This window comes from Euprymna scolopes, chromosome 13, assembly GCF_053919585.1.
Source record: "Euprymna scolopes isolate OS-2025 chromosome 13, ASM5391958v1, whole genome shotgun sequence".
Lineage (NCBI taxonomy): Eukaryota > Metazoa > Mollusca > Cephalopoda > Sepiida > Sepiolidae > Euprymna > Euprymna scolopes.
Window position 1 is genome coordinate 43,266,525 of NC_136494.1, and position 18,205 is coordinate 43,284,729.

The 18,205-nt window shown below is 32.8% G+C and overlaps 1 protein-coding gene across 1 annotated transcript in view; it reads right to left on the minus strand.

Annotated features, from left to right (window-relative positions):
• LOC145292234 (uncharacterized) overlaps positions 1-15,868 on the minus strand; it is a 314,231-nt gene extending 298,363 nt beyond the window's left edge. The window contains exons 1-4 of the mRNA XM_080138557.1: positions 15,612-15,868; positions 13,910-14,054; positions 10,688-10,723; positions 2,400-2,662 (exon numbers count right to left, since the gene is read on the minus strand). Of these exons, the coding sequence (XP_079994683.1) occupies positions 2,400-2,662; positions 10,688-10,723; positions 13,910-14,054; positions 15,612-15,854 (687 nt within the window). The 5' untranslated portion in view covers positions 15,855-15,868. The remainder of the gene's footprint in view (positions 1-2,399; positions 2,663-10,687; positions 10,724-13,909; positions 14,055-15,611) is intronic.
• Positions 15,869-18,205: the final 2,337 nt, after the last annotated feature.

Below are 18,205 nucleotides of genomic sequence, written 5' to 3' on the forward strand. Positions count from 1 at the left end.
GACAAAGTTCTCTCTGATTCTCTCTCCTCTGATCTCGAACGCGTGGTTCATTGGGGGGAAGTCGTGGCTGGTTACCTTTAATGCATCTAAAACCAAACTCCTATCTTTACATCATTAATGGAAATGGATGGCTCTCGTCTAGGAGAAACCCCGTGTTTTGACAAGCTTCTGGGTTTGTCCTTTACTCCTGATCTGAAATGGAACACGTACATCAAGTCTGTTGCCAAGGTCGCTGGAAAGATGGTGGGATCCTTCTACCGCTCCAGAAGATATCTCACTACTGATGCAATTCTCTATCTATATAAAAGCCAAATATGTCCAAGGATGGAATACTGCTGCCATATCTGGGCAGGAGCTGCTAAAAACAGACTATCCTGCCTTGGCAGAGTACAAAATAGACTTTGTGGCTTAGTGGGGGATGCCCTTTTCTCTACCCTGCAACCTCTCTCCCATAGAAGAGACGTTGCGAGCCTATCCTTGTTTTATCGTTATTACCATGGCAAGTGCTCGTCTGAACTCCAATCTCTGGTCCCCCCTCGCCAATCTTTCATGAAAAACACCCGTCTAGCTGAATCCACTGTGAAAAATTTCCCCCACTCTTTATCTGTGCCTAAATCAAAACGTGGATTCCATGAACAAAGATTCTGTCTTAGAACTGCACGCCTGTGGAACTCTGTTCCGTCTGCCTGCTTCCCACCTGACTACAACTTGGGTGTCTTCAAGTCCAACGTTAACAAATTCCTAATGAACCGCCCCCTTAAGTAAACACTTCATCAAATCTCCACACTAACGTACTGTACTTGCAATAACCCTTATCCATGAGTGGCTTCCGGGCCTTGATAAGTGGTGACCACCGTGTAAAAAAAAAAAATTTAGCATTCCTATTGTGATCTTGTTGTTTTTCCCATATTTTACTCCAGTAGAGTTTTGTTTCTGTTTCCTTGTAATAAAAGTGTGGAGAACCACAGCAATAAACACCAACGGTTGGTCTGTGCCCTTTGTAGAGAAGTGCTGGCATTCGAATCGGAAACCTGTCTGGTATGAAAACTAAGATAAATGCAAATTTAAGTGCTACCATGGTTCAAGGTGGCAATATAAAAAGAGGTGACACCTATCTCGTATTTTCAGTTAGGAAGAGGACAAAAAGAGAATTATAATGACCGCAAAGATGGAAGGTATAGAATACTGATTGTTAAGAAGAATTGCGAATCTTACTTTCTTTTTCTCTTCTTTTCTGTTTTGAGAACAAAAAAAACGTTTAATTAAGCACAAACATGATTTGTACATTAAACGAATTTATGTGACTAAAATAGGATTTGTTTATGTGACTAAAATAGGATTAATTTACGTGACTAAAATAGGATTAATTTATGTGATTAAAATAGGATTAATTTACGTGACTAAAATAGAATAAATTAACGTGATTAAAATAGGATTCCCAGAGAAAAAAAAAACTAGACAATCTTTCATTCTTCCAGTTACATTTGGATAAAATTGGCTTTGTTTGTAAAGGTGCTGTTTTTCTTGCACTGTTGCGATTTTTATCACCTTAAATCTCCCTTTTTTTTTTGCTGTAATTTTTTTTTCTTCAGTTCTTCCTGTTTCTGGTTTAGCCTTTCCCTACTGGTCACATTTCTACTTTTCCATCCTCCTCTAGTTGCTTTCATCTTGTTTATCACTTTGACTTGTTTCTTTAAGTTTGCTGACCTTGGTTTAAGCCTCAATTCCTATCCAAATTTTGTCAATACATTTTTTTCCTGGGCTTTTTTTACCTTAAACTTAATACTTACTGATCTATTATTATTATTATTATTACTATTATTGTTATTATTATTATTATTATTATTTCTTCTTCTTCTTCTTCTCCTTCTTCTTCTTCTTCTTCTTGGTGGCGGTGGTAAAGAAGAAGAAGGAGGAGGAGAATAATCTCAATTGCTTTGATGATTATTATTTTTTTTTTAAATGCCACTGACACAAAACCCAATGTTATATAAATTTAATTTAATAAAGAAAAATATATTTCAAGCTACATTCAAATGTTAATAATATTTTATAACTACATAAATGTTTTGTTATCCTGCAAATGCAAAAATAATTTTTAAAAATTAAATGTAATTTCATGATTAATGAAATTAATGAAAAAACATTTCCATGATCTTATTCTCCTTCAAACATGCAATAGAATTTTATTAATCTTGAAAAAATAATGTGCCCCACTATTTCTCTCTTCTTATTGCATATGATATAATGGAATATTTTTTGATGTTACAAATTTTTTTTTCTTAGAAAGGAACGTACTATGAGAAATAAAATCAGAAATAAAATACAATCAGAAATAAAATACAATCAGAAATAAAATGTTAAAACTAAATCAGAAAAAAAAGGATTGAGTTACTAACCTTCAGTCCAAATTTATTTTTACCACCAACTAAAATGACATCGTATGAAACAACATTTTTAGCCTTAAGCAGTCGAATGTTTGCTCCAGATTGTAGACTTTGGCCAACATGAACAGTAACGGTCCTTCGGTTGTCAGTCATATCAGACTGCCAACCAGTGTGTCCTGGTCTGATCTTGTTCACAGCATCTGGATTACTTGAAACTTTAATATTTTCTTCACTAATAAATTTTGGATTAGCCATGCCATCTACAACTGGACAACCTGTAATTACATTTTTGGATCAAATAAGTACACATTTTTGAAAAAATAATTAATATTTATATTATGTATCATACTGCTTTTTTTGTTGATACTCTGTTTACAGGTGTAACACCCTTAAATAAACAATTAATTAACTCAACAAAGCTGGGGCAAAACTGAGATAATCACAAAGAGATAAAACACAGAAATAACAGAAATCGAATATGTTCATCATATTTAAAAGAAATATAATAAAAAAAACATACGATAAAAACAAAAACAAAAGCTAATCATAAAGTTGATGTTAGTATAATAACAATGTGGAGAGGCATAGAAATAAGCGGCTACATCTGGCATGTGCGCACTGTAGAGAAGCAATAATGCATGAACCTGGAACCGTTCAGATACAGGAATAATATGATTATGCAAATTTAAGCGCAGTTGGGAATCCAAAGTGTCAGAATTTTTGCTCAACAGATTTTTTTTTCATTTTTTGGATGCTGTCTCATTTGCATGTGATTTTATTGCTGGTTTCAGTTATGTGCATTATTATACGAGGTTCCTTCAATAAGTTTCCAGACTTTTTTCATATAGGCACTTTTATGCACATGAAACACACACATGAAACTTCATCCCCTTCGAAGTAATCTCCTTCGACTGCAATGCACTTGTTTTACCATTCCAACAACTTCTGGAAGGCCCTATGGAAGTCCTCTTGTGTGAACATGTCAATGATCTTCATCACAGCAGCTTCTTTCATCTTCTCAATTGTCTCAATTGAGCTTAGGAAATAACCAAAAGTCACAGAGAGCAAGGTCTGGACTATGTGGGGAAGGGATGAGAAATTGATGCCCATCTTGGTCAAATATTCTGGATAAAGATGGAGTTGTGGACTGGTGCATTTGCATAAATCTTCTGCATCTTCAGTTCCTCATGAATAATTGTTTGTACGATTCCACACTGATATCCAAGTGTGCACTTATTGTCTCTATGTGACAATCAGGTTTTAGTAGGGTGTATTCTAATTCCTGTCGTAGTTGTTCATTTGAACCTGAAATCATAAAAGTTGATCATCCCACAAGATGTATAGCAATAGCATACAGAATTTTTAAGAGTCTGCGAGAATTTTAAATGCATGAACAAAAAAAAAAAAAATCTGGAAACTTATTGAAGGCACCTTGTAAATAATCTTTTAATCTAATTTATTAGCCATTATGTCGAATGTACGAATAAACAGTGGCATGGTAAATATATTTACTGGTCAGGTTGCTGAAAAAATCTATTTACATGGTAGCATGGCTGAAGAAATTGAGGTTGGTAGTGAGACTTCAGAAGGTGGATGATGTGGCAAGCCTGCTCCCATTGTATCTGGAGGAGTATGTATTGACCCTCTACTTGGAGATGAACGAGAGCGACTTACTAAATGTAGAAAAGATAAAGGTTTGGTTAAAGGAGGCGTTCATGGTCTATAGGAACTTGACCATGGTTAGAAGGGCTGGACACTTATGCAAATAACATCAGATGGTTGGTCAGATCGGCTGGAAAGGCTTACCAAACTGTTTTTTATTATGTTTGTGATGCTAAAATGCATGAATGGCACCAAAAAGGGTTAACGTGTCTCTGTTTGACATCAGGAGAGCATATCTTCACGTATGAGTCCATGAGATGCTGTGGCTGTACCAAACTGTAGAAGATCAATGGGAAGAATTACTGTATGACACGTCTGAGGTTTGGCTTGAATGTGATTCCCCTTATGAAGGCCATTGTGAGCAGGGTGCTATTGCAAAAGGAAACCATAGACCATGCAACATCGGCTTACATTGATATCATTGTTAATGAAGATGTCAGAAAATATTTGGCTTCGTTTTGACTGGAATGTAAAAAGTCAGAATAGCTGGGGGACAGCACCGGTGTGTTGGAATTGATAGTCTTAGGAGAGCATGGTGCCTTGCACTGAAAACACAGTCAGAGAAGTTCCCAATATCTACATGAAAAACCATATTCTCCTTGCATGGAAGGCTTGTTGGGTACCTCCCAGTGTACATGGCTTTGTGTGACATGCAGAGTCAATGGCAAAGTGACAGATTCTGGCATATGATGTCTGAGATGCAGTTAAGCAGAATAATCCAGTTTTTGGGAACTGCTGCATGGATGGCTGGGAACTGAATGTATGAGTCTATGTCAGCTCGCTAGTAACTGGTGTGGCGTTGGAAATATACAGAACAGTGTTGGAGGTATGCTGTGAATAAAGCATATTAATTTGGCCAAAATGGATGCCATGTTGAAAAGCATTAATTTGGCTCTCCAGTGGCACATAAAAACGGACTCTGCATGTGTGTACAACTGGGTGTTGGACACTCTCAGCAGGAAAGTGCAAGTTCACACAAAAATAGCCAGTGAGATGTTTATTATTATGAGACAATTGAGCACACTCGAGAAGCCGATAAAGAAGTATGAGCTCTCAGTAGGCATAACATTGATCACATTAATTCAAACTTTGCTAGCCAATTGACATGCATGCTACAGTGGAGGTTCAGTGCAATGAAGAAGCAGAGCAGACCTGAGCCCCTGATCAGTGTTGTACAAATAGTTAAGCTGGATGTGACCAGATCATGGCCATTCACAAAAACAGTGGACACCCAGGAGTGCAGTGTCCCACATATTTCACCAGAGTTTGTCCAGCGATGATGAAAGTAACAATTAAGTCGGTTATATGAATGTGCATGGAACTCCAATTGATATATCCAGCGCAAGTCTACTGGATGGAGGGAAAGTTGAAGGTGAGCAGCAATTGCAAACAGTTGGGGATGGACCTTAGACATTATAGTGCTTAACATTTCTTAATGATCACAGATGGTGGCCTGTTATGGTTTTCTATGTTGAGGCAGTTGACACAGCAAGACTCAGTAAGCATGATTTGTCAGTGGCCTACCCCAGGAGCTACTCACAGATAACAATGCAGTCTTCTGCAGTTAGGAATTCAGAATGTTCACAAATGAATGGAGCTTGTTGCACACATGCCTCAGCAGAGTAATGCCATTGTACTGTAAAATGAACTGTAGCCAGGATGCACTGTTCCATACCAGAAGCTGTCTATTGGCTAATGTGACCCCAAAATACGATGACACTGCACCCATCTGAAGAAGCCCACATTTCTGAAAAAGCCCCGTTTTTGTAAAAGAGCACCCAGCCAAAACAAACAACTGTCGCTGGGATGTCGCCTATGTGATCATAAGATCGAGGGCAAGGGGTATCGGTGTGAAGAGACATATAAATAAGTGGCCATGGTTGGCATGTGCTTGCTGTAGAGAACAGTGATATGCGAACCTGGAAACTTTCAGATACAAGAATGATACGATTATGAGAATTTAAGTGCTGAGTCCAAGGTAGTAGAATAAAAGATAGATATTTTGCTTGACAGAGGTTTTTTAGTTTCTCGATGCTTCCTTGTTTGTATGCGATTTTATTGTTAGAGGAAAAAGAATAAAGGACTGATGCTGTTTAGGTGAAAAGCGAATGTCTTCATTGTGGAGAAAAAAGAACAGAAAATAATCTGGTCCAAGTGTGTGTTTTCTTTTCCATTCAAAATAATTTACATGACTGAGATAGGAATCACTTATCTAAATAGATTATTCATGCATGTAAATTTTAAATAATCTTTCAGTTATGTATACAAATTCAGCTTTCGCTAATGGCTGGACACATTAACCAAGTAATTAGGGCTGAAATTGTTAATTAAACAATTAGAACAACATTCATAACAAGCGCTCTCTTCCATGTTTGGATTTTCTAATGGTCTCTTGTTCTTCTTTTTGTTTTTTTATGCCTATTCCCAGCACTATGGACTACATTTATTATTACCCATGCAAGCAATATGATATATAATGTATAAGTCAAAAATAAATTCCAATGTTTACTTATGGAATATTTAAAAATGAAAACTAATGAGAAAAATTTTAATAAAAGAGAAAATATTGAACAGGTAATTTATGTCAAAAATTAGATCGCAATTCAATTACGATTATTTTTCTACATTTTTTACTACATCAGATTCTGCTTGTTCTCTTTGTTTCGGTCACCAGTTGAGATAAATATTTTAAACAGAATGTTTTACTGGAAAAATATGAATGTTATTTGCTAAAATGGACTGATTTGAATATTTGGTGATGGGGGGGGGGTAAATGAGGAATGAATAGCTGATTTCAGATAAGTACAACAATGTTTTGTGATAGTTTTCCGTATACCCTGTTTATAAAATAAAGAAAAGAGGCACAAGTAAGAGTGTGGGCAACAGAAGATTTACAAGGATGACATAAGTAGTGGTTTATGACTTATAGGAATTACCGAAAAATGCGTCAACTTTTAAAAGAACGGCAACATGGCATGTGCCGGCTTTCCAGTTATTTCCATTAGACATAATCCTTACACATATAACCTAGTGGATTAAACTCATTTTGTGGAATCTATATATTTATACTATTATAACACAACTTTTCCTCTTGACTATGATGCATTAAATTTATTAAGAAAATGTTAATAAAACATATCAGATATTATTTGTTTTCTGCAAATACAAATAAGCATGCTTTATATACTTATCATTTCCCGGTTGTCCCATCCCAACAAATGATAAGTATAACACTGGTTAACAACAAATTTGTTATCTGCATTTTTCAACTGATTTAGGATGAATCTGATATGCTGAATCGAAAAATCACATTGGTTTTGCTTAATCAGGTCAATTTTTTTAGCTATGGCCACATATTTTTTCTACATTTTTGTTCACATGTACGCATGTGTGGAGTATTTTAGAAGTAGTAGGGGTAAAATGCTATGTCGAATATTTGTTTTGATTGGAAATGATTATTTTAATGACTAGAAGTATCCAGATCTGATAATTCTGGGTGATTATGTCAAAAAGTAATCAGTTTGTAGTCATAAAATCTCCAAATTTTCTAAAACTTGTTCTCAGCATATATGAAGAAGGAATTGGTGCCTTGCAAAGAAAGGAACGTCATCAACCACCTCTGGTGAACAGAAACAGAATATTCCTCTTCACTGCACATCAAGCTCGGCTTAACCAAGCAGTTACTTGAGGCTCTAGACAGGGATGGCGACTGCTTCATTTACTTATGCCAGGCTTTTCCAGGATTGACCATGGAGAAGTTAAAAGCTGGCCCTCAGAAATCCAGAGTTTAAAAACTCAATGAATGAAGTGGAACTGGAAGTGAAGAACTTTCTTGGCAACAATAAGGCCAGGAACTATGCAGAACTTGTCAACAACATGCTTTTAGAAACCTGGGCTGCAACATGAGCATCAAGATGCACTACCTATTTTCACATATGGACCGGTTCACCAAGAACCTCAGTTCAATGAGTGATGAGCATGGGGAGAGATTCAATCAGGATTTGAAAGAGATGGAGACCAGGTATCAGGGCCAGTGGAGTGCAGTTATGATGGCTGTTGGAATCTGGAGAGAGACCTCCCTGAGCATTCCAGTTCTAAGAAACGGAAGTTCAAGCCCTGAAGTTTGAACAATGGTGAAGCAATATGCAATTTACATTTTATCAATGTCCACCATTCAGTTTACAATAAGCAATGTTTCTATCAGGTAATCAATATATGTTGTTGGCAAAATATTATTTTCTTTTTAAAACATATTTAGGATGATATGTGTTGAAACAAATTAGCTGATAATGTTATATAATTTATTATTATTATTATTATTATTATTATTATTGTGGTTGTTGTTGAGACTTATTAAAAGTGTGAGTCTTAGAGTCTTATTAAAAGGGATGTTGAGAGACTTAGTAAGAGGTGAATCTTATTAAGAGAGAGTCTTATTACAAGTGATGTTGTTGAGGGATGTTGTTGTAAGAGAGATTGTTCGTGTTATAAAGAGATTCATATATATAAAATGTTCATACTTAGAAGTGTAATAGAAGCTCTTAGAGTGAGGAAACAGTGTTCAGACAGTCTTAGTGTTCACATTGTCGATATGAGATGTCGAGACGTGTATGTAAAGACATTTTAAAACACATGATATATATAAGACATATATAACAATTTTCACTTTACCTTTTGGTAGAATTACAACACAAAGACGACGTTTATAAAAACACATGATGGGTTTATTTCTTCTCCCGACCGGTCGTGGTTTTCTGAGTCAAGAATTCAAAGCTTCACATTCTAAGTTTCAAAAGTGACCGTCTCGCTTCTAGTCGTTCGAATCCCAACTGCAGACTATCGTCTGTCGTCCTCAAACTCCCTCTGACTCTCCCTCAGTTTCTCCTTGCTTAACTCTAAAGTTTCTAACTATATCGAGAACTTCCCATTTTCCATGACGTCATACACATGTTAAAACATGTGTCTTCTTTCACGTGTTCTGGAAATGCGTGTCCAAAACTTTTTCCTTTGTTTACAAAAGGAATTTGAACCTATATTCCCAGTAACCTATATTTCCAATATGTTAAAAACATGTTTATTAAATTATCCTATAGTTGCATTCCTTCAACTGAATTTCATAACAGAATTGACAATGCACATTCTTTTCTTAAAACTATTTTTATCTCTAAGCTTAACAATGGTTTGTTTTACATTCCATTTGCTAATTCTCTATCGTAATCTATTTCTAAACCTAAATTACGAGGTTCGAATTTCGTCTATTCTATTTCATTTTCATTTTAACTAAATCTCTCTTTTTTTATACTTACATGAAAAGGGGACAGCCCTTATCATGTAACAATAATGCCACAAAAACGCAATCGATTTTGTCATAAGATCTAATTTTTTTCCAAATCAACTTAGCATAAACACCTTTTCCTGATTCAGCAGTGCAAAAATACCCTAAATCAGTTGTAGAAATGTAAACATTTAAAAAATAAAACACTGTTGCCCAATGTAATCGATATCGCAAATTCTGTTTGATTATACATTACCATTTGATTTATAAAAAGACATTACCAATTAATGATTATTAATAATTTATAGAACAATCATTCATTGCATTATTATTACTAGCTGACCTGACTTGGCGTTGCCCAGGAGTATTTAATTTTAAAACAAGCCTCCATCAGTCTGTTGACATTACCTGATATGCTGACATTTCCATACACATTACACTCAAATACCAATAGAACAATTATAAAAACAATAAAGAACATGTCCCACTAGTATTATATAATACTTATTATTTTATAAACATTCTTTCAGTCTCAAAAGACAATAGGAACCTCTGTCAGTGCATAATGAAACAAGGGTTTAGCTATCCTCAATTGTTTCTTTCTTTCTTAAAGTGGCATTGCTTCAATCCAATAGCAAAGAGAAGTCTCAATCAATGGAAACAATGTCAAGATAAGCAGAGAGTTTTTTTCCAAGATTAGTTGCATAACCGAAAATTGAGAGAGTGTATCCTACTATTTAATCTTTTAGATTTTCTAGTAAATTCATGAGAATATTAAAAATCAATAAATTAGAGAATTTAGTCTCTGATAATTTTTTTACAGAACATAAATCTATAATAGTAGAGTGCTAATAAAATATTCTTGAAATTAAATTGAAAATATATAGGGGCGGGCGCCTTGCTTTGCTCGGGTGTAAAATACGCTTAAATATGATATTTTAATTTGTCTAGATTTCGTATATAGTGTTATAGAGTCGTGATTTCAAAAGTAAAAAAAAAGAAGTATTTAGGTACCATCAACTAGAATCGAAACCGAAACTGTAGCATTCAAAGCTGATGACGTTACTACTGTAACAACGTGACACGCATATAAACTGATTAAAAATTAAAAAATACACTAAGATGAATGGACAAAATGTTTAACAATTTTTCAATTTTGACCCATTTTTGATCGTTTAAAAATAATTTTAACCAATTAAAAACCCATAAAAGAATGGCCTGTAAAAAATCCAATCATTTAAGACCCCTAACACTGCTTTACGACGGAGGAGATAGAGTTTGAAAATATGGAGACAGACAGGCAGACATATAGCTCTTTATATATTAGATTTCCAATGTAGAAAAAAAATACTACTATACTTACTAAGTGTAACTTCTGGAAGTGTTGCAATGGGAGTGGCTGTAAAAGAAATTGAAATTGTTTTACGATAAAGTTTAACAAATGATTTGTGTGTGTGTGTGTGTGTGTGTGTGTGTGTGTGTGTGTGTGTGTGTGTGTGTGTGTGTGTGTGTGTGTGTGTGTGTGTGTGCGCTCATGTGCACATGTGATTACAGTTGGGTTGGAGGGTGTAAATAATGAGTTTGAAACTGTACATAAATGGACAGTTGTTTTGTGAAAAGTCAAATCTTGGCACATTTTCATCTGCTGAATGTTGGAAAACAAGCAGAATTAAATTCAATTGCTTCAACTGTCATGTCTAACATCAAAAGGTGACTTGATCCTCGGGTTAGTGTGGTATACGATTGATGATCTCCCAAATCAGCCTTTGAAGATGTACTAGACATTTCAAGTTCACCTCAATTCATTGCAGTGTCATGTCAAGTGATCAATTGATAAATAAAAAAGATCTTCCTAAGAAAATAAATTGAAAAGAGTGAAGATGTGAACACATATCGAAGGAGTAACTCAATTCCCAACATTAAGAGTGTGATCTAGAATAATACTCTATATCAACTATAATATTTTAGAGATAATAAATTTTACAATTCGCACACAGTTTTAAAGTTAGCAATAAGGTTAATGAACATTTCTTCATTAACCTTTGTAATTCTGAGTGGCAATATGAAAAAAAAAAAAGAAAGATGGAAAGTGTTCAGGGCTAGAAAGGTAATCTGCTGTTATTGGTTGGACACATGGTTCATATATCGGCAACTGATGTTTCATAAAGGAAAATACTCTTTAATGATCTGATTAAATGTTTTAAAAGAAAATTGGTACAAATCTGTTTTTATGCAGTCTGTAGTGTTTGTAGGCAGGCAAAAAGAAAAGAAAAAAAATGGTTGCTACTTCGCTTTATATGTTTGCAATCTTGTCATCTGATATGCAAATGAAATGCTCCTTTTTTTCTATTCAATTTTCATCCCAAACAAGGCACAGTGCCACTTTGAAGTACGGGGCTACTATTGGGGACATAAGTTGCAGGAGTATTATGAAGGGAGATGAGTAGCAAGATGTCTGTTCACATTACACTTGAACTTCTGCATGTCAGTACAGTTGGGAAAGTAGAATCCCGGAAGTCTCGCAGTTCTGGGGAAGAAACTATTGGAGTAGAAGGCTTTTTTACACCTAGGGATCTTTACTGTGAAGGGGTGGGACTCAGCTGCTTGTCGGGTTTGTTGGGGGGGTGTTCACGCCAAGGAGGTACAAGTGCTTGTAATTCATCAGAGCATTCACCATTAAAGTACTTGTAGAACAGGCAGAAGGATGCAACATTTCGTCGATGGAACAGAGGCTGAAGCCTAGATGACAGTTCAGGACCTTTTTGAACCCTATCCAGAAGTGAGAGACAAGTAGCAGATGCACCAGCCCAAATGTGACAACAGTACTCCATACATAGGTGAATGGTGGCTTTATAGAGGTATAGGATACTTTCAGGTGGAAGTAGTTTTCTAGCACAATAGAGAGAGAGCCCACCTTCTTCACAGCAGCCTTGGCAATGCTCTCAATGTATCTATTCCAGTTCATGTTCCCTGTAAACGTTAGGCCGAGGAGTTTAAAGGAAGTACTTTCGGGTAATGTGTTCTTGGCCATTGCTATTGGTGTAGACAACATTTCTTGTAATTATTGAAGGAAACAAGCTTAGTCTTGGCAGCATTGAATGTGACCATCCATTTTTGTCTCTATTCTACTACAGATTGGAGGTCATCCTCTAGTGTTCCTGCAATTTCCTTGGATATGTGTTCATTTGTTTTCCCCTCATATCTGTTATAGAGAGTGGTGTCATCAGCAAATATACCCATCTCAGAAACAATTTTATCAGGGAGGTCATTTATGAATATCAGGAATAATAAAGGTCCAAGGATAGACCCCTGAGGTACTTCGGCATTTATATCATATTGTTTATGTGTACTATCATCGAGGACAACCTGGATTTTTCTCTTACTTAAGAAAGATTTAATTACATTATGTATTCTTCCAGTGATACCATATGATCTAATTTTCCTTAGAAGACCATCGTGCCATACCCTGTCAAAAGTCTTAGATATATCGAGAGCTACCGCTCTACCTTCCCCTGTTTTGTCCAGTGAACAGTATATACGTTCAGAGATTACAGTTAGGATATCTGCTGTGAAACGGGCTTTTGGTTTTCAATAAACAGACAGATTTTTTAGAGACTCGGACAGTTTGGATTTGGATTTTAGAGTTGCAATTTTTGACAGCAGTACATCAAATTTAACCGTGGAAATTGTTACTTGGAAAGTGTAGAATAGTTAACCCCTGACTATTTAATCTCAAATGATATATCTCTTTTCTCTATATTAATAAAATAGGAACAATTATTTCACTCCAGAAAAAGCCGTTGTAGCTTTACAAACGCAGACGCCACATCTAAATTCAATATGGTCAGACTACTATCTGTCGTCGATTTTGCACATATTATTATTCATTTTCAGCTGTTAACAAAACAATCTCATATTAATTCCTACGAGCATCACATTCCACATCAAGTCATATATAACAGTGGTAGCACGATTTTCACTTGCTAATTGTTTTCTCTTCTGCCTCTCCTCAACGTAACCGTGAAACTCCGTTTCTATCAAGAACACCGTTCGTGTTTTGTTTTTATTTCTGTTTCACATTAAACCATTCACCAGTACAATGCAATGAGTCTAACTTAAAAGGATTTAAAATGGAGTGGAGTCTTCTCCTTTATGTGTTGTCAAATAATGTAGGGTAGAAATTCAGATAGAGACATGGTTACACTAATTTAAGTAGCATAAACCAAACAGTGAAAATAAGCGTCTTAAATAGTCTGAAAATATGTTTTTATAATGCAGTTTGAAAATATTAAAAAGTGTATTCAGCTCACTTTAATAATAATCTATGTAAATTAATTTTTTGTGAGTAAACAAAGTGAGGGATAATCTAAGTAATAACTGATAATAATAAAAAGAAAAGGAAAAATTATCTGAAATGTTTGGAAAATTTACGAAATTATGTTTTTATGATGCAGCTTAAAATGATAAAGACAACAAAGTGAATATTTAAGTAATATTTGATAAAATATCATTAGCAATATTTACTTACTATGCCATATAAAGATGTATCTTGATTATTAAAAAATGAACAGAACATAATACTCACTTTGTGGTGCAAAACAAGCTTCTATCGATAATATGACTGTTATAGAACAACCAGGTTTTTCTTCAGGATTGATATTGAACTTAATTTTAATTGTTTCTGCATCAGTGTTACTTGGAATATGAGCAGGTGATTGTGGAGCAATAGTCTGCAAAAAGTAAAAAGCAATATTTAGTATTTTTTTCTGATTTCTATCTTTGAAAGAAAGTTTGATTCTTGCTCAAGAGAAAATAGAAAATATAATTGAACAATGTTGAACTGGAGGTTACATCAGTCGAGACGTACGGCTAACCACCAAAATGAACACAGTAGTGAAAATAATAAGATTATTACGAATTATAAATCCTCATCTCAAAATTTCTGAAAAATAAACTAAACTTTTGCCATGTGCACTCTCAAGATGTTCCCAAATAATCTGCTTTTCTATGTTGAGACAAGTTGTAGAGTAGGAACATACCATTAAATGATACAAAAATAATTAAATTCAAGAATTATGTTGACATCAATTACATTTTTAATTTTAATAAATTATGCTATAAAAGAACTCAGAATACGTTTTGACTTGATAAATTGTATGTAAATGTTTTATTTTTCCACAAAATTAATTTAATCTATAACGAAGAATACATTTCAAACTATTTTGAATTTGTCTAATTAATTTCTAAACACAAATATTTTCTGTAATCTCACATGCTTTTATTTTATTTTTTACATGGTAGTCACTACTTATCAAGGCCCTGAATCCACTCGGGGATAAGGGTTTGTGCGTGTACAGTAATCAATGGGATAGTATCGTAGCAATCATTAGTATTGGAGATTTGATAAAGTGTCTTACTTAAGGGGGCGGTTCATCAGGAATTTGTTTATATTGGACTTGAAGACATCCAAGTTGTAGTCAGGTGGGAAACAAACAGGCAAACGGAAGAAAGTTCCACAAGTGTGCACTTCTTAGAAAGAAGCTTTGTTCATGGAATCTACATTTTGGTTTTGACACAGATAAAGAGTGGGGAAAATTTTGACAGTGGTTTCAGCTAGACGCGTGTTTATTGTGAAAGATTGGCGAGGGGGTACAACAGCAGTGTGACTAAAAGAAAAACACTACAAAAAAAAAAAAGACCCAAAGTTGGTATATTCTTGACTGGTGTTGCCCTGAATGAATAATATCTAAAACTTAGAAAAAATTATTTTTTCTTTGACCGTAAACTGGCACAGACTTCGTCAGGGGTAGATGGGTTACTTTTTATAACTTTGTGTTAAAGGGAAGTAACTCTGATTTTTTTAACAAGGAATTGTGTTTACTCATTCCTCAAGGAATCGCTATAAAGTAGAATTGTGCATGTTCAGAGAAGAGAACGGTCTAGGTTAAGGAGAAAGAAGGATGGGGAGAAAGAGATAAATGTTTGAATAGAAATCTGTTATACTTTTTCTCCGGGCAATGCTAAGGTGTCCTGCTAATAAAATTATAATTATGAATCAAATTTGAAAAAAAATAACATTTTTGTTCTCTTTCTTGCATCAAATTTTGAAAAAATTTGATATAGTATTTCTCTCTTTCTATTGCATATGATATAATGGAATATTTTTCGATATTACAGACAAAAATGAGGTTTTTTTTAAAAGAGACATAGGTAGTATTTTAGTAGATTTATCATCAGAAATAAAATGTTAAAACTACATAAGAGAAAAAAAGGATTGAGTTACTAACCTTCAGTCCAAGTTTATTTTTACCACCAACTAAAATGACATCGTATGAAACAACATTTTTAGCTTTAAGCAGTCGAATGTTTGCTCCAGATTGTAGACTTTGGCCAACATGAACAGTAACGGTCCTTCGGTTGTCAGTCATATCAGACTGCCAACCAGTGTGTCCTGGTCTGATCTTGTTCACAGCATCTGGATTACTTGAAACTTTAATATTTTCTTCACTAATAAATTTTGGATTAGTCATGCCATCTACAACTGGACAATCTGTAATTACATTTTTGGATCAAATAAGTACACGTTATTTTAAAAATAATTTTGTACATATTATTTATCATACTGATTTTTTTTTTACTCTCTGGTAATGCTCTTAAATAAATTATTAAATCCATGGTCATTACACCCACTTATTTTCTGCTAAAGATTTTAACAAGTATTTGATCTTCTATATAATAAAATAAAGTCAGTCAACTTCTCAAAGTTTTTCATTGATATTCTTGAATCTAACAAATTAATATTAGCTATTTTTTTCTTTTTCCACCTTCCACCATATTCATCATCATGATCATTATCTTTACACTAAAAAATCAGGTGAGGGGAAAGATAAACAATATTTATAAATAATAATATAAAATATTGTCTACAATATTTATTTATCCATTTTCTTTTTGTACCTCATAAAGCATAGGAGTTTAAAGTAGAATTTGTCCAATAGCAGTTCAGATTTCATATTTTTTCTCTTGCCAAAAGGGGCTAAAATGTACAATATTACTGATAGCAGATCAATTCTCATATCTTAATTATTTCCACTAGTTAACATAAAATTTTTCTATTTTTTCACATTCATTTTTTATATTCTTGTAACTACAGAAATTTCTTTCGATTGTTTTCATATGAAAAATCCAAAGCATTTTGTTTTATAATTACAAAACCAATCTTTCTTTCAGATTTACAAAATTTTCCATTCTGTAGTTCCTTCCATTTTTTTTCACGGATATATCTGCTGCTTTTATAATGTCAGTACTTATCAAAAATAGATGGGAGGAAAATAGGAAGGAGTAATACGTACTTATTTCTGATTTCTTATTTTAAAGTGTTTAAAAATAGTAGTATTCATAAAATACATTCCACAATAAATATTTAACACAATAAAATTAAACCATACTAAAGCAATAATTTCCACAAGCAATTTAATATTATTGACCATTTTGATACATATAAATATTTGAAAATATACATGGCAATTGAAATGTAACGCCACCATTAAAAAAATGGTGGTAATTAAATTTCAATCTATAGGACTAACAAAATTTAAATGTATAGTGCTAATAAAATTTAAATCTGTACTACAAATAAAATTAATATCTATACTATTAACAAAATTCAAATCTATAGTGCTAATAAAATTGACATCTTCAGTATTAAAAAATTCAAATCTATAGTTCTAACAAAGTTTAAATCAATTTTACTAATTAAATTTAACTATTAAATTTTACTAATTAAATTTAAATCTATACTGCTACCAAAATTTAAATCTTTACTGCTGACAAAATTTAAATTTATAGTACTAAATATTTAATTCTATCATACTAATTAAATTCAAATCTATAGTGCAAACAAAATTTGATCGATATTGCTAACAAAATTTAAATCTAAACTGCTAATAAAATTTAACTTTATCGTACTGACAGAATTTTAATCTGTAGTACTAATAAAATTAAAATCTATTGTACTAAAATATTTAAATCTATAGTGCTGATTAAATTTAAATTTACAGCACTAATCTATAGTACTAACAAAATTAAAATCTATAGTGCTAATAACATTTAAATCTATAGTATTAAGAAAATTAAAATCTATAGTACTAATTAAATTAAAATCTATAGTACTAACAAAATTAAACTCTATAGTATTAATAAAATTTAAATCTATGGTATTAATAAGATTAAAATCTATAGTATTAATTAAATTCAAATCTATAGTACTACCAAAATTAAAATCTATAGTACTAATTAAATTTAAATCTATATTACTAACAAAATTAAAATCTATAGTACTAATTAAATGAAAATCGATAGTACTAACAATATTAAAATCTATAGTATTAATTAAATTAAAATCTATAGTACTAATTAAATCAAAGTCTATAGTACTAACAAAATTAAACTCTATAGTACTAACAAAATTAAAATCTATAGTACTAATTAAATCAAAGTCTATAGTACTAACAAAATTAAACTCTATAGTACTAACAAAATAAAACTCTATAGTACTAATTCAATATAAATCTATAGTACTAATAAAATTAAAATCTATAGTACTAACAATATTAAAATCTATAGTATTAATTAAATCAAAATCTATAGTACTAATTAAATTAAAATCTATAGTATTAATAAAATTAAATTCTATAGTACTAACAAAATTAAAATCTATAGTACTAATTAAATTAAAATCTATAGTACTAATTAAATTAAAATCTATAGTACTAATAAAATTAAAATTTATAGTACTAATTAAATACAAATCTATAGTATTAATAAAATTAAAATCTATAGTATTAATAAAATTAAAATCTATAGTACAAACAATATTAAA